The 25,175-nt window shown below is 43.0% G+C and overlaps 1 protein-coding gene across 4 annotated transcripts in view; it reads right to left on the bottom strand.

Annotated features, from left to right (window-relative positions):
* The window catches only part of SNTG2 (syntrophin gamma 2), a 229,470-nt gene extending 210,955 nt beyond the window's left edge, over positions 1-18,515 (bottom strand). For 2 of the 4 annotated variants that reach the window (XM_082215563.1, XM_082215562.1), the window contains exon 1: positions 17,854-18,513. In XM_082215563.1, coding sequence (XP_082071689.1) covers positions 17,854-17,925 — 72 coding nt within the window. In that variant the 5' untranslated portion in view covers positions 17,926-18,513. Of the gene's footprint in view, positions 1-17,853 lie in introns of all 4 variants that reach the window. The other 2 variants (XM_082215564.1, XM_082215565.1) reach the window with 2 other exon arrangements.
* Between the last annotated feature and the right edge of the window lie 6,660 nt (positions 18,516-25,175).

A 25,175-nucleotide genomic window follows, 5' to 3' on the forward strand; every position in this document is an offset into this window, starting at 1 on the left:
TCACCGCTTAAGCAATTCTGCAGAACTGGCTCCTAGGTTTTTGTTTTTTCCAGATGCCCACAACCAGCTGCCTTCAGTGGGCTCTTCTCCCTTGTCTGTGGCTTCCCTATCCACTGGCAATGCCTATTCATTGACAGGAGCAGCAGCCACCCGCCACATTCATAAACCAAAGCACCAGTGATTCTATGTGAACAAGGTCATCATTCTGTCTTGTGCCCCTATGATGGGCAGCTGAAGATTGTCTGGCAAGTGTTACTTCTAATGGAAATGCTACTTGGTCACCTGTCTCCCTGCCCATAATGGCAAGGAGGCACAGCAGTGGTGCTAAGCAGAGTCCAATGCCTGCATGTTTGAACTTGCCAGCGCCACCATTTTAATTCTGGCACCAAAGCATGTTCTCCTTCATGGAGAGCACGGGTTGCGGTGGGCTTAACCAAACACCCCCTGTTGCTGGGCAAGTTGGTTTGGTTGGCCCAAAGTATGATTGTACTCTCCTCAGGTTGCTGAGGTGGCCCAAGTATTAGAGTCTCAGCTTCAGGATCTGTCCTTCCAGTGAGCACTCAGGGCTGATTTCCTTACTCCATGGACAAAGACAACAGGCCTGCAATCCTACACACCTAAAATAAAGTCCATTTGAGTTCAATTCAATTTACTTTTACCTCTCAACAAAGGCTGCAATCCTTTAAAAACACTTATTTAGAAGTAAATCCTTGTGATTCTAATGGGCTTACTATTGAATAAACATGGTTAGGCTCATGCTATAAATTGCCAATTCATATGTGAAACTAAAAGAATACTTTGTTGGTTCATCTCTTGATTGTTTCACCAGAAGAGCAAAGACAATGTGTTCAAAATGTCCTCTTGCAAACCAGCTTTTAGCTATCTAAGAACAAGGCCTGAATACATACATAAAATCTTAAGATGCAATCGCCTAAACTCAGAGCCTGACAACTATTCCATTGTGATATAATGCTTTAAATTGGATCCATATGCTTGCAAATACCTTTCACATGCGGTGCTGCAATCAATCGAATATGCCATATGTTAACAAATGCATATAACTTGATGCATGCTCTGCCTCCCAGAGTTACAAGCACGTAACTCTAAATTTCAGTTGATGGTAATATAAATTCAAAATTTCCATTAACACATTTCACCATACCAATACTGGCCAAAAGCAACACCAAACAGGAACACAAGAATAACCACAGTAAATGTATTGCTTTTCTTTTCATACTTTAAATACAACAGGGCCTTAAATTTACACCAGCTAAAAATTGTATGTTCTCCATTTGTGTTTCAATATCATTGTATTTAAAGTTTATGTAAAGGGTGTGCCTATATTGTCAGAGATAACAAGGCAATAGACAGTAGAAAGAGATAGCGGAATGGTATGCAAAAATGTGTTACCTCACATTAAAAAATAATTGTGGCAACAGTAAAATATTTTCTACAAAAATAATATTTTATGGAATTTGAGGGTTGCTTTAAAAAATTCACCTCTTTTAGCTTGGTATGTTGTCAGAGATGCAAATTATGCATCCTAGCAGGCTATGTACAACACACCAAGCCCCTTCTCAAAATACCTAGCAGACTGCAGTGCCTATTTAGAATGTTTTATATGTCCTCAGGGATGGGAAAAATATTTTTTCCAGCTAGTGATTCTTTAATATGCTTTTATCCAAAAATCCATACCACGTTAATCTGCAAAATAAATTATATTTTAAATGTCTTTATTTCAAAATATGTATCTAATATGTTTAATATGTTTGATATGTATTTAAGATGTACGTTTTCTCTCAAAATACAAACTTCAATGCCTATTTTGAAACATTTAACTTGCTGGGAACAGTATCACAAGCTTTGGAAAAGCGCAGGATCTGGTGGAAAGCTATGTTTATTCTGTACATTAGCCTCGAATCAGAGCAGACCCACTGAAGCTAATAACTAAGGGCTCATCACCACTTCCACTTGTTCCATGCCTAGAAAGCTATTATGTATGAGAAAGTTTGTTGAGCTAATTGCAAAACTCTAAACAGGTGATCTTCTTTTATTCCACCCATTTGGTCACGAAAACATACCATACTCTATATAGAAAAGAAAAATGAAGCATGTATAGATTAATATGAAATTGCCATAAAGCATATTACCTGTCTAAATAAAAGGCTCGAGGGATTCTAGTCAGCACTACTCCGATATAACACAAAACAACTGGGTTTTTCTATTGATTTTCCTGCCCAGAAACTTTTCTCCCTAAATGTTACAAATGCATTTTTTGTCCCCACTACAATCCAAGCTTCACGAGAGATGATAAATGAGATAATATTGATTAGATTGTGCTAAAGAGCCCCTGCATTTCAAGGTTATATCCTTTGGAGAGTTAGTAAATCTCATTATAGAAATCTGCCTGCTGACATATATGAATAAAGAGAGGGGCAAAAGAATTCCACCATGAGAGCCATGTTATTCTTGAGATTGAAAGCTCAGCACAATACAGAAGCAAATATTGAAACCATGGAGGCAGCAATGTAGGTCTATTTATTTTGGTTTTTTTATTTGGGGTTTGTTTTTTAGTCAATGTTATGACTCCCATTACAATGTTACCCTCCCATTACATAAGTTGCAGTTCTCACTCAGGGCCACCAGTATGTAAATGAAGGATTGAAAACTGTCGCTCCTGATTGGTTAGCTAGTTGTGAGTTGTTACTGTTCCAAGTTTAAAGGTAAAGGTACCCCTGCCCGTACAAGCCAGTCGTGTCCGACTCTAGGGTTGTGCGCCCATCTCACTTAAGAGGCCGGGGGCCAGCGCTGTCCGGAGACACTTCCGGGTCACGTGGCCAGCGTGATGAAGCTGCTCTGGTGAGCCAGCACCAGCGCAGCACACGGAAACACCATTTACCTTCCCGCTATAAAGCGGTACCTATTTATCTACTTGCACTTGAGGGTGCTTTCGAACTGCTAGGTGGGCAGGAGCTGGGACCGAAAGACGGGAGCTCATCCATGCGATCAGCAAGTCCTAGGCACTGAGGTTTTACCCACAGCGCCACCCGTGTCCCAAGACTGTTTAAAGTTACTTAGTATTATATAAAGCAGCCAGCTAGGCTGCAGTCAGCCTGATTCCAGGAGCAATTCTAAGTGCTGCAATAAAGAGCTGTGAATCCAACAGAGCTGTGTCCTTCTTCCATCTCTTCCACTATTCAACAGTCAATACCTTTATTTACTTTTTGTGGAAAGATACTGCAGCAAAACATTTTTATTTACATGTTGGGTTACTTGCAGTTTTATTTTGTTTTCTTTTGGACAACTAAATAGTCCTCCGTTCTCTTTTTAATTATTATTTTGTACTGTTTTTAAATGGGTGTTTTTATGCTTTACTGTATGCTTATTGCCGTACCCTCCCATTATATCTAATGTGATAGTGGTGCACATGTCTTTACAAAATACACTGGCAAATTTTTGCCCCTTATCTGACTCCTTTCCTTTTTCTCACTTAAGTATCAATTCTCTCTTGCTGTGTTGTTGTTGTTGTTTAGTCATTTAGTCATGTCCGACTCTTCGTGACCCCATGGACCAGAGCACGCCAGGCACTTCTGCCTTCCACTGCTTCCTGCAGTTTGGTCAAACTCATGCTGGTAGCTTCAAGAACACTGCCCAACTATCTCGTCCTCTGTCGTCCCCTTCTCCTTGTGCCCTCCATCTTTCCCAACATCAGTGTCTTTTTCAGGGAGTCTTCTCTTCCTCTCTTGCTGTGGCTGACTACAAACTTTATAAGCTGTCACATTCAAAGAGGATGTGGCAGTAATATAAGCTTCCCACTGCAGGGTGATCTCCTGAAACAAGCCTCCGCATTAATCAAATAAATAAAACTAAAACTAATCACCTGGAATTTTAACCCAGATGATTTTATTGTGCAGAAAGGTCTCCTGGAACTTAGAAATGAAATAATTTAATGTTCCTTTGGAGGTTTTATTTATTTATTTAGAAATTAATTGTTTTACAAGACTAATGAAAACAAGATTGTAGAAAAAGAGATTACTTTCATAAGGTGTTACTTTGAGCAAAAGAAGGAGAAACTCTATGTCACAAGCTCAGTCATCACCAAATTCAAATAAAACAGCATGTTGTAGAGGAGACTTCTTATAGAGTGGTGTAGCAACAGAAGTAAAGAACTGCATTTTCATCTGTCAAAGCTTTTGCACAAAAAAATCCAAAACCAAATCTGTGTTACCCTATCTGTTTTACTCACAATGGGACTTCAACCCTGAGTTTCACCAGGACTGTTATCTTTTTAGATGACAGCCTAAGTCTGTCTTGTTTTACTGTGCAATCCAGTGAACTGAATTCAATGGAACTCACTCCCAGAAAAGTATGTTCAGTCTCGCAGCCTTAAGGTAATCTTTCTATCTGCTGTTTTATATGTGTGGCTGCTTTATTTATGCGACCCCCAAGCTCAAAGTGTTGTTGCTGACCTTTAAAGCCCTAAACGGCCTCGGTCCAGTATATCTGAAGGAGCGCCTCCACCTCCATCGTTCTGCCCGGACATTGAGGTCCAGCGCCGAGGGCCTTCTAGCGGTTCCCTCATTGCAAGAAGCCAAGTTACAGGGAACCAGGCAGAGGGCTTTCTCAGTAGTGCCTCCCGCCCTGTGGAACGCCCTCCCATCAGATGTCAAAGAAATAAACAACTATCTGACTTTTAGAAGACATCTGAAGGCACCCCTGTTTAGGGAAGCTTTTTACATTTGATGAATCATTGTATTTTAATATTCTGCTGGAAGCCGCCCAGAGTGGCTGGGGAAACCCAGCCAGATGAGCGGGGTATAAATAATAAATTATCATCATCATCATCATCATCATTGATATTTTAATACTTTATCATTGTACTATTTTATTTGCCCCCAGGTGATTGTACAATATGGTGATGAACTGTTTAATGTCATTAAGATTTGCATGTAACTATGAAACAACACCAAAATATGAAAATAATAATTGGCAAAATTAGCATCATTTGCTTTTGTTTTTTTAAAGTTCACATTGTCCTTTTGGCTAGCTGAACTACATGCTCACAGAAATCATTTAGGAATCAGTTAGCTGCAATTGACTTAAAATAGTTATTTCCTACTATGAAATAAAATATTAGTCCCAGTTGTGGCATTTGACACTTGCTGACACTCATTATTAGCCCACTGTTTGCTCTAAGCCAAGTTGAGCAATACTGGTAAAATACAGACCTGGAGCAAAGAAGCAGAAGACTGGGGTCAGATTCCACGAACCCCCATAAATTAGGAATAGCTTTCTGATGTGCTGAGAGTTTTGGGGTGTAAAGGTAATTCAGTGAGGTCAACAATGGGCCCAATACTCTGCCATTTGCCAAGTTTCAAAAACTTACCTATCATAAATGCCTACAAGGGATGAGATTTACTGGCAGTTTGTACTAGAAGTACAAAATAGTAGGATTCTGTAATGCTGGTTGTGGAATTATCAGGGTTAAAAAGAAAAAAATGAAGCTAATTTTACTAGCTTCCTAAAGAGCCCAGAAAGAAGTCTTCAATTGTTCCATTTTAAACTGGAAGCTAACTGAACTTAAAACAGATTATAATTATTCCAGCTCAGTACAGAGAGACAACATGACATGCAATGCAATTCTTGGAAAAGTTTACTTTGGGGAAACCCTGCTTCACTTCAAACAAAGCCTGAGTTTCTGCAAAGTAGCCCACTTCGCTTCTGGATTCACACTTTGTCCAAAGCAGATGCAAACCCTTCCCTTAGTGCCCACAACAGACAAGAATACATTGAATTCTCCATAAGGCTCACCATCGCCATCTAGTGTCACATTGTGTGTTGCACTTAAAACAGACTTAAAACATTTAATTTGCTGAGTCCTGGGATCAAAACATGCAATGAGCAGAATCCCACTCATGCTGCGACTCCACTCACAACCAAAGAATGTGAGTAGGCAATTCTCACTGATTTCTCTTTCCCTCCTGCAGACCCTTGAAAAGCTGAACTAGAGAGTTGGGCTCCTGAGGGATGGCACTGGGCAATGGCATCTCTCAGGTAGAACTGAGGGATACAGGGGGAAGGAGGAAGAGATGAAAATCACAACATCCCTCTATCCAGCAGGGAGCCTCCGTTGGGATTCAGCAGATACAGCGCTCCCTCTGGTTACGAACTTAATTCGTTCTGGAGGTCTATTCTTAACCTGAAACCGTTCTTAACCTAAGGTACCACTTTAGCTAATGGGGCCTCTCGCTGCCACCGCGCCATGTGATTTCTGTTCTCATCCTGGAGCAAAGTTCTTAACCCGAGGTACTACTTCCAGGTTAGCTGAGTCTGTAACCTGAAGCGTATGTAACCTGAGGTGTTTGTAACCCGAGGTACAACTGTAATTGTGATTGGGTGGGTGGGGAGAAGTGTCCAGACCTGGGTGCTCCCCACTTTACATGATTTCACTTATGTGCGCGGGAGCCCAGAACATAACCCCCACGTAAGTGGGGAGTTGCGTATATACAGAGTCAGATGATGTAAACACTCATTGCCACCATAAATAGTATAATCTTCGTAACGTGTGGAGAGATAGTTTCCTTATCAGTGATTACCTATGGACTTAGGCAAACGTTTGCTACCTGGTATCCTTCCTTATTGGCGATACCAGCTATTTGAACCTGGCATCTTCATTTCTACAAAATATGTGGTGCGCTAGTGAAGCACGGTGCCTTCTGAGGATTTTGATCTCTTGGTAGCAATTGGTGGGGCAGAGCAGTGTGGGATAGTGTTGCCCACAGGTTGCTGCAGGTAACCAAGGAGAAGAGGGGTGAGGAGGCAGAGAGGTCTGTGTAGCTGTTATCAGTGGCGTAGCGTGGGGGGTGCCAGGGGTGCCGGCCGCACCGGGCGCAACATCTGGGGGGGGCGCTCGCTGCCTCCGGAGTCGCCGAAGAGCCTCGGGCGCAGGCTGTAGCAGAGCCGCATGTCTCGCGGCGCCCGGGCTGAAGGCGCCCGGCAGGCAGCGGCTCTCAGCGCTCGCCGCGGAGGACGCGCCAGGCAGCCCCTCCTCACAGCCCCGCCTCCGCCGGTGCTGCTGCAGCTGCTGGGCCGTTGCATTTTCCTCGCCTCTCTGCCCCCCTCCTCCTCCGGGCAAGCGGCGTCGTTTGGGCGCCAGCGCCAGCGGCAACTCGCAGGTTAGGGGTTGGGGGGGGCGCAAATTACTTGCCTTGCCCCGGGTTAGGGGGCGCAAATTACTTGCGTTGCCCCGGGTGCTGACAACGCACGCTACGCCGCTGGCTGTTATATAGATGGCACCTAACACCTAGTAGACTGGCAGAAATATATAAATTGAATAAGTGCTGGAAATGTAAAGAGGAAGAAGGTACCCTTTTCATATGTGGTGGTCTTGTAGTAAGGCTAAAACTTACTGGGAAATGACATTCAGTGGTACCTTGGTTTGCAACTGCTTTGGATTCCAACCGTTTTGGATTACAACCACGTCAAACCCAGAAGTGTGTGTCCTTTTTTTTGCATTAAACCCCCCTTTTTTAATTATTACAACCAATTTTTTTGGGGGGGGAGGCCCCATTGACAAAAGCGCGCCTTGGGTTACAACCTGTTTTGGTTTACAACCAGACCTCCGGAACAGATTATGGTTGTAAACCAAGGTACCACTTTATAATGAATTGAAAAAGGTGTTTAAGATAACATTGGTAAAACAACAACAACAACCCGGAAGCTTTTCTCTTGGGAATCATGGGATCAGAACTACCTAAGCAGTACAGAAATTTATTTATGTATGCAGCTACAGCAGCAAGAATGTTATTTGCCCCAAAATGGAAAGGAGTCCCAATGAAAGAAGAATGGCTACAGAAATCAATGGGGTATGCAGAAATGGCTAAACTTACCAGAAGAATAAGAAATCAAGACAATAAACTCTTTAGAAAGGAATGGAAATGTTTAGTTGAGTATTTACAAACAAACTGCAAACAGATCAAGACCTTGGCAGGATTATTGTAAAAACCTGCAGTTTCAGAAATATGTATGAGATAGATGTGAGAATAGGTGAACAAAAGAATAAGTTAAGATAATTTGGAGTACGCAGGACATGGTGGAAATAAATGCAAAGAAATGCAGAAAGAGGGGGAAGGGAGTCGAAGTTTGAAATGTTAGAACGCTTGTTGAATAATTGCTGTAATGTATATAAACAAATTATAAATAAAATTATTTAAAAATATTAATAAGAAAGGTCTGTGTAGCCCAGAGAGAGTGATGGAAGCACTCGATTGACTCTAATGTTGCACCCACACCGTACTGACCTCACTGCCCCACTGCCTCTCAGTTACCGGCAGTGACCCCTGTGTTAAGTCCCACTCCACACTACTACACCCTGTCAGCCACTACTTACCTATTGATGAAGCCAACATATGTTGTTTATGTCCCTACTTTCTAAACTTGAATATGTATACCAGTAATATGGAATTTAGGGATGTGGGTGGCGCTGTGGGTTAAACCACAGAGCCTAGGACTTGCCGATCAGAAGGTCGGCGGTTCAAATCCCCGCGACAGGGTGAGCTCCCGTCGCTCGGTACCAGCTCCTGCTAACCTAGCAGTTCGAAAGCACATCAAAGTGCAAGTAGATAAATAGGTACTGCTCCAGCAGGAAGGTAAATGGCATTTCCGTGCGCTGCTCTGGTTTGCCAGAAGCGGCTTAGTCATGCTGGCCACATGACCTGGAAGCTGTATGCCGGCGCCCTTAGCCAATAAAGCGAGATGAGCGCCGCAACCCCAGAGTCGGCCATGGCTGGACCTAATGGTCAGGGGTCCCTTTACCTTAATATGGAATTTAGCTATGGGTTCTTACTTCCTTTCATTCTTTTCATAATGAAGCAGCAGTGCACGACATATATATTAATATCAGAGAATACAAAACTCATCTAAAATTGTAGAATCGTAGAGTTGAAAGGGACCACCTAGAAACCAGGCAACACTACCGAAAGTTTTGTTGCTAACATATCGGACCCTCAGAAGGTTAAATCATTTCTTCTTAACAAACAAGCAAAACCGGGGGCTCTGTTCAGAATTGTCTTTCAAACCATTAAAAAACCAAAACATAATACTACCACCTGACAATCAGTCGATAATAAAGCCAAGGGAGACAGATGCATAGAACAAGTTACTTCAAGCAGAAATGGAAAGCTTATTGAAAAGTATTTTTGATTATGGTATAATTTCCAGAATTTAATGGGGCAAAGAGATGCACCATTCTGCAGAAATAATGAACAGCTATAATGAATTAGTAACAAACGTTGTTTTTCGTGCATCGGCGGCGGCTAGTTTCTTCAGTCTGGAACACTACAGTCTTCCTGGACGTGTCACACATGAGCCAGATTCTGCCACCCACCCTCCATCCTCAAAACATCTTAGCTGGAGAGACGATGCAGCCTTCTCAAATTGAATAACCACACATTCTACTTATCATATTGCTGAAAACATCCCTCCCCTATGGGGGAATGGGGCGTCAACCTAGAGTCCTCTCTATTGCGAAAGATTGAAGCAACCAAAAACATGTGGTGATGGGTCAGACAGAAGTGTGCTCAAGAGCCTGGACAGGATGGGTGGATGAGATTTGTTTCTATATTTTGAGGACTCATCTACATGACATTCACTCACGTCAGACTGAGGGAGGGGAGAATGTGCCCTCTGGACCAGCCTGTGAGATCCCTGCCTCCTCAGAAGACCCAGCCCTAGAAGAGCATGTGATTCAAACTCCCCTCCTGTGTGAAGAGGTTGTATTACTGTCTTCAGGCACTGAGGGCTCCAGCTCCTAAAATAGGTTGCACCTCTTTAAGACTAGAGTGTCCACACCACCCAGCTATTCAGGTCTGCTGGTTCTTGGAACATCCCAGTCTACCTTGCAGCCTAGGTGCCACTTGGAACAAGCCAGAGTGTTATCCTCCTTGCATGTTTGCGACATGGGACTTTGACATCAGCTTTCCTTCACCTTGCATACCTGGACTAACCCTCTGGTTTGTCTGACCTTAAATAGGCATCTCTGGTATGAAGTATCACAATCCCTCAGCTTTTTAGGTTGTTGTATAATACGGGACTGGTTAAGTGGTTATCTATTTCCATCACATATATGATTAATCTCAGATACGGCTTAATCTCAAGGCGGATTACTGTGTGATCTGCAAGGTAAATTAGTGAATGAGTTAACAAGAAAAAGAACCTGCCTCACACTGGTATGATAAGACACATATACTGCAAAATGTTTTATAAATAGAACAGATTATCATCAATCAATACATGGGAAGGTGTGAAGGCCACTACTTTAAAATCCAGATATTTAAAGTTAACTTGTTACTTCTGCAACATAACAAAATGTGTTTTCCCCCACAATAATGTATTTAATAGATGGATCCTAAATGAATATATGTTGATGATGTAAACTGTATCTTCCCATATCATTTATACGAAACACCTTAACTCTGCACCACTTCTCAGCAACAAAAATATTTTTTTCAGACTTTGCAAGAGATGCAAGCTCTTTCTTATTCTTGTGAAAGGCGTAGGGGGTTTGAACTTGCTCAGCTGGCATGCAGAAAGCTATTATGAAACTAATTTGAAGTTGAATTCAATGAAAATAGTTGCTTAGATCCTCCAGCAGCTTAACCTGTACAAATTGTACTCATTTCTGTTGGTCTTGTACAGATGCAAAAACCTGAGGATTTGACTAATGTAAACTCTCATTGTTGGGGAAAAGGCTTCCTGCAGTATTCATTTTTGTGTATGAGGCAGCAGGATTGGCTGTCAGTGATTATAGAGACACCAGCAGTCCTGTATCTACATTTCTGCAAGAGAACACTAGCTACAGCAACCTTCACCTTGCACAAAGAAATATCCTAAATTGCCATCCATTTTCAACCTACATTAGCTAGCATTTAAAACTAATTGTTATTCACACTTTAAGAACAGGGCTTTTAAATTTAAAGCTCTGCAATAATGTGCCTTAAGCCAAAGCATATCTATTGCATTTACCTAAGGTTCTAATTTATCTGTATATGTTTCCATTTATATTGGGAGGAGAGGGGATGTTACATAATTTGGAATACTTGATCAGAGGAAAGGTCCACATGGATCTTTCGTTCCTAAAGCAGTGTACCAATGCCGCAAATGGTTACTACCACATTTATAAAGTAGGAGTGGGGTTTACAGCTTCCTGGATCTCCTGCTTATCTGGAGTCCCCACAAGCCATGTATGAGAATTAGCTACAGTGTTTCATTGCTGAAGAAAGGGATTAGGCTCCAAAGCACTCTTTCCATCCTAAAATAGAGGGAGAAAGGCATCACAGATAATGCATGATTTGGGGAGGCTCAAGCTGCAATCATATTGTGTAGACTTTCCTGGAAATAAGCCTCACCTAACACAGTGACCATCTAGTTCAGCATCTTCATCTCACAGTGGCCTGTAGGAAGCCTGCAAGCTGGACATGAGTGGACCACTCCTCTGACCAGTGGCGGAGCCATTATGAAATGAATGAAGCTTAAACTTTGGGGCCCCTATTCGCAAAGGCGCCCCAGAAGTGACTTTAGTCAACATTGCTTTAAAAACTTTGGGTCTGCTAGACACAATTTGAGTTGAACAACTTGAAAACTATAGGGCATAGACAATTTTTATTCTTGGAGGAAACTGGTTATCTTGACCCATCTGAGTCTGAGACAGTTTTGGAAGAGACTCAGCCTTGGTCACCCTAATGGATCACCCTCTTCGAGAGAGGGGCAGGGGGTGTACAACCTTTTTTTGCTCTTGCTTGATCTATCAGCAGTTTTCAATACCGTTAACCACAGTGTCCTCCTGGACCGTCTCCATCAGTTGGGAGTTAGTAGCACTGTTTTACAATAGTTCAAATCTTAGTTATGGAGGCCATTTGAGAGAATGGTATTGAGAGATTGTGTCTCTAACCTCCGTCACTTGTGCTATGGGGTTCCATATAGAAATATTTAAATTCTATTTAAAATTTGCATACAGGTGCCTACTTTAACAACTATATGAAGACACTAGAGGTGGATGTTGCTATGTTAGGGGCATGGCACTGTGATGCCACCCAGCTCTGTTGCATCTGAGGTTGCATTCACAAGGCAATTTACTTCATTTCCACAATGTTTTCCTAACTGCTTTCCCCTCACATTAAATTTGAGCTTTCATGTGATGTAAAAGCCACTTCAGGAACAATAGTGGAATATTGCCCAAGTTTAGCACACACTTTCACATTATTTGCAAATGGATTTTTTTTTTCCTGGAAGCAAATGACAAGGAAATGAGCACTAAACTAGCATTCAGCTTGCACATGATAGTTCCAGAAGTGGCTTTTATGCTGTGTGTGAAAGCAGCCTGAAATGGTAAGACTGTTTTGAACCGATGCCTGGAAGCAGTGTTAGGCTACATGAAGGCCCAAAAAATAGAATTGATCTTGGAAAAATGGAGACTCTGTGACGAGTTGGGGACTCTACAAGCTCCTGACATGATTGCATTGCCCCTGAAGCAACAGGTAAATAGTTTGTACTTATTATCAAACAAGATCAATTCACCAACTATACCCTTTCCTGGACAGGGCTTGTTTTGCCAATATGATTCATATATTAGTAACTTCACCACTGGGCTGGAGTAGAGTAATGCGGTCTTAGAATCATAAAAATTGTAGAGTTACCTGGTCACCTAGTCAAAACCTCTGAAATGCAAGAATCTTTTACCCAATGTGGGTTTTGAACCCAGAACCCTGAGATTAAGAGTCTCATGCTCTACCAACTGAGCTATCCCAGGTCTATGTGGGGGTTCACCTGAAAGTGCTCTGGAAGATGCAGCTGTTGCAGAACACTGAAGCCAGATTGTTGAGTGGAGGACCTGGATTTATATTGCTGAGAGATCCGCACTAGCTGCTGATTAGCTACTGGGCTATGTTGAGGGATTGTTACTCACATACAAAGCCCTGAACAACTCGAGACTAAACTACCTGAAACAGTGCTTGTCCCTGTAAGGGTCACTTGGATCATCTGGGGAAATTTTACTCATGGCATTACACCCTACAGAATATCCAGGGTGATCACATGGAAATGGGCATTTTCTGTCATTGCCCCTTCCCCCTGCCAGACTTGAAGTCTCATCTATCAATTACTTCAGATGCATTGTTAAGACATCCTTTTCCTCCAAGTATTCCCTGACATATAAGATTGGGCTCTGTTATCACTACATTTCTGACTTTGGGCGTACTGTTCTAGTGTTTGTATTTCTATACGACACTAACCAATTTAAATATTAAGCGGTTTAGAAACATTTTGGAATGAATAAATAAAATAAACATTTTGCCCAATACGGACAAAACTTTAGGTTGAGCTGATGCTATTCTGGACTTTTCTGTAGATAACAGCTGCAACATATGGAAAAAGGTGTTAGCAAAACTGCAAAAGTCTCATTCATGTAAACACATTAGCATTCTACTGTATATAAATGCCCAAGCCCTGAATCAAACTGAGCCCTGGAAATTGTACAAGAAGAGATTTTATGTAAGTCACTCTCTAGAACCAGCAGTCTGTTTAGGCACACCCACAACAAGAACATGTTTTTCAAAAACTATTTTTAATAGTTAAGAAGGCATGTACTTTACTCTTCCACAGTGTTGCCCAATGGACTCTTCCATGACTATTTTACATATTTTTACATTCTGTGCAGGACCTATTCACCAGTCTTCTACACATAGGAAAATCAAGAAGGATTCATAAGTCTACACCCACTTTAAACACAACAGAAACACTTTTCAGGACATGCCTTCACCAAACTGATGCCTTCCTAATTTTTTGGTGTTAGCTGGCTGATGTGGTTTGTAATCCAAAACAGCTGAAGGGCACCGGGTTTTTAAAAAATTATGGGCTCCTCCAGGAGGAAGGGCAATATATAAATTGAATATATATAATATATACACATATGCATGCACATACACACACATTTTCCATTCATGCTTTTCTTGACTTTATAAAGTTAATGAAGCTTATAAAAGACGGCAGGATTCCATTAACAATAATTCAAAAATTCCCATCTTGCTGAATGGCAAGTAGGTAAGAATAGCTCTGTTTGCAGAAAATATTAGCATGGTGTTTAAAGAGCAACTCACTTTTCCAAAAATTGACATATTTGTAAAGCTGACAAGGCAAGCAGGCAATTAACTTCAAACAACAATAATTAAGAGTGATAAAGGGAGTAATTACTATTTTCATCTATATCTAGCGAACATCATGCACTGCATTTGTTATAAGTCTTGCTACTAGCAGTGCAATAAAGATTATTTAGTCACTTTAAAAAGAATAGTGATATGAATCTATGATATGTTCATGTGACATCTGATGGGTTCCTTTTAACACAGCTGAAACAAAAATTGAAGAATACATAACTGCTTTCATGGATTTGGACACATAGTAACATTAAATAACCATCAAGTCAAAGTATTGTTTATTAGTAAATAATAAACAGAGCATTTTGCTTGTAAAGAATTTTAATGTGGTCATCACAACATGGTGGTTTTGTCTTATGATTAACCAAGGTCAGAATCCTTGAACCAGGATTTCATCTCATTTTATTTAAAGTAGCCCATACAGCTTGCTCTATTAAAAAAATTACAGTGCCAAGGCTTAATGGACTAATTTTACCTTAGTAACTGATCTGATAAATAATAAAACAACAAATGTGAGCAACAGCATATGGAATCCTCCCAACACTTTGCAGCTAACGGTGCCTATCTCATATTTCCTGCACAGGGCACAATCAAAACCACTGATCACTGCACTGAGCCATCATGCCATAACACATAAAACAAATGTCATATAGAACCTAGAGATATTGGGTGATATCCAACATTCACTTGTGATCAGAGCAGGTCCACTGATGTCAGTTTCACTGATTCTATGACTTACTAGGGTGATCATCCAATTCTTCTAGAGATAATTCTGATGTAGCACACTTTGGATCCTATGTCTCTCTAGTTTTAAGCCGAGCAGTTCAACAAACTAATGGTCTAAGTGTGTTGGGGAATGGGATATATGGATAGAGACATGCTGTCTCAGAACAGATGAGGGGTCTTGAGGAATTTGTTCCTGCAGCATTGGCTTAGTAGCATGTGTTTCATGTTCACCAAAAGGATCAGGGAATTGGTGATGGAGAAGATCTTTACCTGAGAACTTGGGAAAGCCATTGCCAGTTAGAGTAGACAATATGGAAGTAATAAACATATAGTCTGATTTGGTATAAGGCAGCTTCCCACATTCCTAAGTGATACTCCTCTGCAATTTCAGAATTATGGTCCAAAAAGTTGCCACAACACTGACAATTCCCAAAACTAATTATTACAGTTCAAGCCAGAGACACAAATGATGGTAGAGTTATGACTACTTAGCCCCTAATTAAATCAATTGACTAAGTGCATCCTACTGTGCTATTGTGGAACTAATATATCTAAACTACAGTGGTACCTCGGTTTAAGAACAGTCCGGTTTAAGAATGATTCGGTTTACAAACTCCGCAAAACCGGAAATAGGGTCCTGGTTTGAGAACTTTACCTTGGTCTAAGAACAGAAGCCGAATGGTGGAAGGACACTGGCGGCGGGAGGCCTCATTGGGGAAAGTGTGCCTCGGCTTATGAATGGTTTTGGTTTAAGAATAGACTTCTGGCATGGATTAAGTTCGTAAACCGAGGTACCACTGTACTTGTTAAGGGGGCTCCGTCTTCCCCATCTATTTACTCAGCATTCAATTTTACTGTCTAGAATTTTAAAACTTTTATTTGAGTAAAAGAGATATATCTATTATTTTAAAGAGTTGTATGTATGGGGCAAGAGAGATCATTTCACCAGCAATTTGACCTGAATATGGATTCTCTTTCACTTTGCTCCAAATGCACAGGAGTAAACCATAAGGGAACATCATGTGACAAAAAAAGCATCCTTTTCTTCAGCCCACTTGTCCTCCTTACCACTATTCAAAAATCCCGAGAAGCTGCACATCCTGTGAAAGAACTGGAGGGTCTAAGGAAGCAGAGAGCTAAAAATGAACTGCATTTGAAAGGCTGATATACAGGTTTTTGTTGTTGTTGTTGTTTTAAAGAGAGGAACTCATTCAACTAAGACTGCAATCATCACCCCGCTTATCTGGAAGTAAGCTCCGTTTAATAAAATAGGATTTACTTCTGAGCAGCCATGGTTATGCTTGTGCTATTATTAGGAACAAGCATCACTGGAGCCAATGGAAGTGACCTCCGAAGGAGCAGGACCATCCGCTTCAGGTCTACTCAAAAGTAAAACCCATTAAGTTCAACAGGGCTTGCTTCCAGGTATTCTTGCGGACAGGACTGCAGCCATGGGCATAACCAGGACTTATGTAGGGGTGGGGGGGAACCATAGCTGTCAACTTTTCCCCTTTCTTGCAAGGAATCCTATTCAGAATCCTTTTAAAAAAGGAAAAAGTTGACAGCTATGGAGGGGGGGGGCAGGTAGCCAGGATTTATGTTTCGGGTGCAAAACACCCAACTGTCATCATCCTCTGTCTGGCTCTGTCTAGCAGACTCGGAATGCAATGTCTCAACAACAGTTATTTCAAATTATTTCTTTAGGACACCCCCCCCCCACAAAAAAGCACTCGGAAAAATCTGTCAAAATCTTTCTACAATTTCTACTTTTAGTTGTTTTTATTTATTTACTGGGGGGAGTGACAGCTGACCCCTGTACCCCACCCCCACCCCCATGAATGCAACCTAAATATGCTGAGCTGCAAACATGCAGTGGTTCAAAACTACATAATGCAAAATGATTTTGAGGCTCAATATCCTGGGAGTAGCCAAGGGGTGGGGGTGGGCAGCGAGGCACTTGACCCTTCCTAAATTAAGTAAATCAATAAAAAAAATGCTTAACTAACTGGGGTTCTCCCCACCCCCACCCCAACATGAAGCCTGCCTCTCCAACATATAAATCCTGGCTACACCCATGCTGATTGCCTTCTCATCAGCCACGCAGAAGCGGCTCGGGAAGAAGAGTTTAAGAGCGGAGAGCATAGATCAGAGAGGAAAGGGTTAAGTCATCCCTTCCTCCCCCACCCCACCCCGCGCTCTGCTTCTTGCACGCTCACAGGATCCTCCCTCGAGTTCTACGCCCGAGGAAAGATACGCGCAACCGCGCGCCGGGTCCAGTTGGAACCGGGAGCGACCCAAGAAAGAAGACCTCTTCCAAGCCTCCAACTTTTCTCCACAGTTCGCCTCCTCTTGTCTCTCTTGTGAAAGGAACCCAACATGCACATTGCTGATGCTCCCTATAATGTACCACAACCAGTGGCGTAGCGTGGGGGGTGCAGGGGGGGGCCGGCCGCACCGGGCGCAACATCTGGGGGGGCGCGCTCGCACTCGCAGCTCTCTGCCCCTACCTGGCTCGAGTGCTAAAATCCACGTGTTAGGGGGCGCAGATTACTTGCCTTGCCCCGGGTGCTGACAACCCACGCTACGTCACTGACCACAACGGGAAGCTTTGTTTCCTTCGCAGGGGGAGCGGGGGTCCCACCTTCACCCTGAGCCACAAATGAGAAATAAAAAACGCCACAAGAAAGAAACGCCGGCCAACTCTCTGCGCTCTTGGACCCGTCGCCTATCCGTCCCCCTCGCGCAACTTTCTTCAAGTTCCGGGAATAATAATAATAATACATAACCATAATAATAATAAATACAAAAGAAAGAGGGAAAGAAGGCGGCTGGTTTGAAAGGATTGTGTGTGGGGTGGAGGGAAGGGGTGAGGGGGTGGGAGGCGCGCCGCCGGAGGGGTGAGAAGCAAAACGCTACTTGCCCAAGTGGGGACGAGGAGGCTGTCCGGGCGCTCGAGCTGTGGCTGAGGAGACGGCTTCCCCGCCACATTCATCTCCTCCCATGCAGCTAGATTAGTCCGTTCTGAATGGCGAACTCCGCGACGCGCATCTAATAAATCCCCGGGAGCCGCGAGCAAGAGAGCGAGTGCGCGCTCACTCCCGGAGCAGCAGCCCCGCAGGCGGCGGTTCTTTGGAGGCAGAGCAGCAGCTGCAACAACAACAGCAATAACGGAGCCAAGGCGGGAAAGCGCCCAGTGGAGGAGCCGAACGGGGAAAGACGTGTGCCGCTTTCCGCGCTGGCGCTGAGTCGAGGGGCCAAAGCTCTCGCTCCTTTTGGCTCTGCTCGCTGGCTGAAGGCGCGGAGGAGAGGACGGGAAGGGGAGCGGGAGGGTGGCGTTGGCGCGCGGGGCTGAGGGCTGCCTTGGCCCCGAGGCTGCCTGGCTCTCCGTCCGTCCACACGCGCGGGAGGGGAGCGAGAGACTGCGGACGCGTCCCTGTTTTAACTTCGCCGCTGCCTCTCGCTCTCCTCCCTTCAGGAGGGCGCAGCAGCTTCGCGCTCGTTAGCAGCCAAGAGATGCTGGCAGCGCGCTCGCTCTCTCGCTCTCTTTTCCTGGCTCTCTTGTCGAGGGTGGGAGGGTAATGTAGGCAGAAATGTGGCCACGCTGGGCGATTTCATAAATTAGAATCTGTCGGGGATTTTTAAGCCTCCCCACCCTTTCTCCTATCCTCTCACACGCGCCACCCACGAGACGTTGTGGGCATTTAAGAAACAGCCAAAAGCCCACGCTACTGTCTTTTCTTTAGAGCGAAGTTTCAAGCCCTAAGTGTTTGCAAATGGAGTAACAAAGATCTCTTCGCTGTTTGAAAAGCGTGCTCTTTTCATCACGTGTGGGTCCAGTATTGAGGAAAGAGGTTAGGGGTGGTCTGTGAGAGAGGAGAATGGGATGGACACTTGTTGGATACAGCATTGGGACTTCTCTGTTGAAATAATGAAAAGGAGGGGAGGGGGCGGAGTTAATTCCACGAAGGAAAGACGGGATATAAATATAAACAAATAATCCATAAAGGCTAAGGAAGAGTTAATCCTTGCCATTTTTTTGAAAGTGCATCATGGGTGAAAACAGGTATCCCAACAAAAATGGGGCACTTTTCAGGAGTTCATATGCTCAGCTGAGGGGGTAAACATATGCACTTTTGAGAAGGTGCATTTTTTACCTGCTCAAAATCCACCCCCAGTTGCTGAGAGGCACAAGTTGAGATGGGGGAGAGAGACACAAGTTGAGATGGACGACTTGCAAAGTTTATTTCCAGGATCCTCCAGATGACCTCCCTATTCAGCATTTGTCCTGATCGACTTGCACAAAGCTTACGCAGAGGTTAGACTATATTCCGTGTCTATTAAGCATTTGTTCTTGAGGTTACTCAACAGTGGACATTTATCTTGATTTGCTTTTGTTGTGCTTACATCTCTCTTCCCCCACAAATCACTTAATGATTTGTTCACCCCACACCTTTCAGTACATTTCCTCATCACTTTCCTCATCGCTAAAAGTCAATTAAAAACACTGTGATTAAAAAGTGGACAAGTTTTCCCAGGGTGGCAGAATGCTGCAACCAAGTTGAATTGTGAAACCCTAAAAGTCCTTGTATGCACTTGAATCCCTTCTGCAAAATACTGACAGCCTGAATGAAGGTAGCTGTGGGTTTGTCTGTACCAGAGCAAAATACAAATTTGCACCTGCCTCTCTGCTCAATGCAGTAGCACCTTCTCTATCCCATTGTTGTCCTGGATTTCCCCCACCCCTTATATGCAGGGCTTGGAAAAATTTGAAACACCCAGGAATGACAATTCCTGAATAATTGAGGAGACAGACAGGTAGGTACAAGTCCACATTTTGCTCCAGTGTAGAAAAAACCCTTCCATGCAACTCTTCTACTTTCCACAGACTGCAGCTTATTATAGCTGCTCTTCGTTTCAAGGAAAATGGAGAGAAGTTGCATACAGCTGTGTGTAATGTGTAGTTTGCACCTTAATGGGGCACATTGCCAGTGACAGGGAGAAGTTGCAATTAGGCATCAGTACTATGTAATGTTTAAGTTATGGCAACACTGTGTTTTTTATACAGTATCTGTTTCAGTTATGTAAGAGTTACTAATATACAAACGTAATATAAATAAATAAATATTTTTGTTGCCTTGTAACTTTTGCTGGGCTTTTGTGAGTATGCATTTCACCATTCCCAACCCGCTGCTCCCTTGGCAAAAAAGACGACTAGTGCTAATTACTAATAGCACCTTCTGGTTCAAGTTATGGAGAACCTCTCTGGGAATATGTTCCCAATCCCAACCCCCAATTTAACATTAGAGCAGCTTCGTAAGCAATGCAAAACTTAACAGAGCAGCAGCAGCAGCCCTTTCTGCAGATTGGCTGTTCTAAGCTGTGGGATCAGGAGCGACAGGAAATAAGAGGGGAAAGAACAGGCAATGAAAAGCCTCGAGGCAGCAGATTGTTCACGCTGTAGCTGTTGCAGACGGAAGAAATTCCATAGGCTCTTCTACTCTGTCACTTCCTGAGCACTGCAGGGGAAGCAGGCACACATTTCAAGAATCTGTGTGTGCAGTAAGGCAAGCCTATGTAGGAGGGAGTCTCTGAATGTGCATTTGTACTTATTTCAGAGGAGCAATGATATCAGTGTTTCTGTCATGCAGATTTTTCTAAAAAATAAAATAAAAATACTTCCGTGCTTGCAAAATGACTGAAATAATAATTAGCATTTCAGTTCTGATCTGTAAGTAGTATGAGGATCATGTGTCTAGTCATGGGACAAAGAGAAAAAGCACAACATGAGTGCTTTTCTTCCTGTACAACAGGTATCTATCAAAAACTCAGGTGCACAGATCTCATGAACAAATATGTATCTTATTGGCAAGTGGGGTGGGAAGCAGCTGGCACCTCAATCCTCCCGTGGCGGGAAGTGCTTCAAGGACACGCAGGAGGACGAGATTTGAAACGAGATCTTGGGAGCCATTCAGTGTTCATGCTGGGACTTAGGGGTGGCTCTTCAGGTCAGCCCCTGGAGTATCAAATGTGGACATGCCTGGCTCCAGCACTGCACTCTTCATCCAAATTTCACACCCAACAACCTTCTAATGCCAATGTTTTGTTTTTGAGGAGTCCAGCATTGCTACGGGCAACTGTTAGTCACTGTTGTCAGGGCTCAGGATGAATGTAACCTTCAGGCAAGTTAGCTGGGTCCTGTGTCTTTTTTGCTTACTTCGTAGCAATCATCACAACTCTCTTTTGGTGGAAGAGTCATTGGGCTGGATCCTTAGTAGAAGAAGAAGAGTTTGGATTTGATATCCCGCTTTATCACTACCCTAAGGAGTTTCAAAGCAGCTAACATTCTCCTTTCCCTTCCTCCCCCACAACAAACACTCTGTGAGGTGAGTGAGGCTGAGAGACTTCAGAGAAGTGTGACTAGCCCAAGGTCACCCAGCAGCTGCATGCGGAGGAGCGGGGAAGTGAACCCGGTTCACCAGATTCCGAGACTACCATTCTTAACCACTACACCACATTGGCTCTCAGTAGTAGTAGGGAGGGACAGAGGAGGGACAGATCCTCTTAATGGATCCTGGAGGATGGTGCTTGCTGCCCAGAAGCCCAGCTTGGGAGCTGAGAGATCAAAATGCCCCTTACCGATGGCCAGGTGAGGTCTGCCGGAAGTGGTCCATGTTGTGTGGGGACCACAACAAGAATTCAGTCCTGGCTGTCAACTGACAGCATATCAGCCAGCAGGTGGGTTGGTACACCCAATGGTTACACACCCAATGATGTTCTGATGTACTCAATAAAGTTGTGGCCTAATCTGATCCAGCATGGGACTCCTTGTCTTGAATCACTGCCTGCTCCCACACCACATGGTTTCACTGTGACTGGGTCAGTGGTAGATAATCGATCTTAGTGCAAATGTAAAGATCTCAGCATGCCTGCTCTTCTCAACAAAAAGAAAACGTGCTAGGATATAATAATAATAATAATAATAATAATAATAATAATAATAATAATAATAATAATAGAATAATATCTTTATTGTCATTGCCCCCATCGGGGACAACAAAATTACTTGACTGCTCCATAAAAACACTAATCAAACAATACCGTATAATACAGCAAGGGAGATTAGATGACTTTCAAAGTCTGGGCTTCCCATTCAGGGCCGAGATCGCTCTGGAGAAGAAGCTGTTCTTAAGACGGCTCGTTCTTGTCTTCATCAACCTGTATCTTCATCCCGACAGCAAGAGCTCGAAGAGACAGTGACCAGGATGCGACGGATCTTTTACTATGTCCAGTGCCTTCCTATGGCACCTTGTAGCATAAATCTGCTCTAAGGTGGAGAGTGGGCAGCCAACAATGCTCTCTGCTGCCTTAACAACCCTGCACAACCCCATCCTGTCCTGGGCAGTACAGCTTCCGTACCACACACATAAGCCATAAGTGAGCACGCTCTCAATGGCACAGTGATAGAAGGCAAGCAGCAGTTTCTGCGGAAGATAGTTTTTCCCTAGTATTATCAAAAAGTACAGTCTCTGCTGCGCCTTCTTCACAAGCCCCCTTGTGTTGACACTCCAGGACAGATCCTCTTGTAATTCAATGCCCAAAAATTTTAATAGGAAAAATATAGATCATGGTATAGCGTGAGATGCAATACCCAAAAGACTTGCTCTACAATTTTGAGATGATGAGTGTGAGATAATGCCACAAATCCTTCTCATAACTTTTACGCCAGAAGAAATAAATCCAACACACATGGAAGGCTTTCACAAGTCCAACAACCTAAACAGCAATGATCTATCCATATGTCCTGGAGCTTATGTTTAGGAGCAAAGACATACCCATGTAGGTTTTACGGGAAAATCTAATTAATATGCAGAATCACTGAAGTGTTTATCTGAGCATGCAAAATAGGCACCAGAGAGCCTGCATCTCGTTACGGTTTCTCTTAAAGGGCATAACCATATCTTCAGACCTTTTGCTAAACATGCAAATAGACTTTTAAACCTTATTGTGTTTAAATAGCAGGTTAGAGATTACGGTGCTAAAAGTTTCCAACAGAAGCCCTAACCAAAACCAAAGCCAAACCTCAATGCCTCTGGAGTTGCAAATTTGCTTATATTTCCCTAACGGTTATGGTGCTCTTTCCCCAAACTTTTAGGCCTCTGCTGCCTTGTAACATTTCCCTTTTTGCCATTTTATCAGTATGCCATAATTCTTATGAGTAAAAGAAAGAAAAAAAAAACACGGAAATGTCAATAAAATTTAAATAGGAAAAATAAAGGTCATATTAAATTCTGCTATAATAACAAAGGGCTCCAATGGAAAATGTCTTGGAGATAAGTAGAACAGTAATTAATTTTCTATACTATTTACTTTTTAATTTAAAAACTTCTCAACAGTTGGTCACAAGAAAGGAAAAATAAGAGCAACGTGTGCATGTGTGTGTCCATACACATGCGCACACAGAGAGAATCTTATCTATATCATTTTTAATTAAAATGTTAATACGATTCAGTGAAAATTGGTTTGCATTTCTTATATAGCCTGGAAGCTTCTGACATTTACAGTGTTCAGATTTTACGCAGAAGTTTCCTTAAGTTTCATTCGCTTTACATTCATCCATACTGGATAGAGGTAGGTATATGTAAAAGGAAACAGGAGCAGATAATTTTGCGAAGAGAAACTCTTAAACAGCGGATGAGTAGCAGCTAACAACAAAGAAGTTTTTTTTAAAAAAATCTGTACGATATTTAGGGAACTTTCTCAATACTTCTGAATTATTCAAAGGGTAAGTTATTTTCATACAGAAAACCTGTATCATTTATTTTGATAAATGTAAACTCTATGAAATGTCAACAGTAATACTTCAAGGTCTGCACTATAAATATACCTCACTAATGTGGGGCCCAAAACTCCACAGCCTGAAAAGGTTGAATTTCCACTACAATGGTGATTAGGTAGCTTTTAATTATTGTTACAGATTAATGGATCCTGGGGGTACAGGGAATCATATATGTGTATAGCAGACTCACTTATAGCAGACTCACGATGCTGTTTTTGTGAGTCTGTCCTCAAAACAGTAATAACTAGAGTGATTTGTATAGTCCTCAGTTTGTCCCACCCTTCTTCTTCCAAGCACTTTTGTTTGTGGGCCTGATTGCACAAACTATTATCTTTCCTTTGCTTTATTTCAAGCAACATTGCGTGTTGAGTCCCACATGCCACCCCCACCAAAAAACTCACACATCACACATCAATTTTTGTTTAAGGTTTTTGGCATTAATTTTGGCCACAACTTTATTGAATACAAAAAATGTGAGTGGTTGCTTAGGCATTGGTTATGACTATCTGTCCATGCCCAGGGACAGAGCTGACTTCTGGATTCCAGCGGAAGCCAGCGTGGGAAACAAGTATTGGGGAGAAGATGAAGCTGGGCCTCAGTCCCTCACTTCTCACCCTCATGTTCCGGTGGGGCTTGCACGGCCCAAGTCCGATTCCAGGGACAAGGACGAAAAGAATGGCAAGCCCCTGGATTCCTTTAACGGAATTCCCATTTCCGCACCACCATTGGAGGGGTAGGCACTTACCCCTCCACCAACCAATTTTAACCAATGCCTAACCGCCAACCTTACAAGTTGTGACGATTTGCTACGTAGTAGGCAAAAACCAAATGGCACAGCCAATCAGCCAAGTGGCAAAATTCCTACCAGGCCCCCGCACCAAGGCGGACGACCCCGTGACAGGCATAGCAAGGTCAAGCGATCAACCCCCCCCCTTTTTAGGGAGGGTGGGCGGGTGATCCGGTGCAAAAAGGCCAAGAGGACGCCCAGCAATGGCGACCTGTATTTAAAGGCTCCAAACCCCTCCTCCGAATTGGCAACATACAAAACTCCCCAGTAACCCAGTTAACCACTTAAGGCCTGGGTTATCCAACTTGCCCAATCACACCAGGGTGGCTTGTATTCCCCAACCGCAACACATGCTCTCATTTAGGGAGAACATGCTTTCTCTTCTTGTAGTGTATCCTGCCCCGCTTGGGTCATGGAATCATAGAATCGTAGAAGCTCAGAGCTGGAAGGGACCAGAATATCATGTAGTCCAACCGCCTGCAATGAAGGAACATGCAGCTGTCCCATAGGAGAATTGAACCTGCAACCTTGGGGTTGTCAGCACCATGCTCTGTGCAACAGAGCTATTTGAGGGGAGGGATTCAACTGCATACATACTGACAAATCTGTGGTTCATTCA

This window comes from Podarcis vaucheri (genome assembly GCF_965113315.1).
Source record: "Podarcis vaucheri genome assembly, chromosome: 3".
Taxonomy (NCBI): domain Eukaryota; kingdom Metazoa; phylum Chordata; class Lepidosauria; order Squamata; family Lacertidae; genus Podarcis; species Podarcis vaucheri.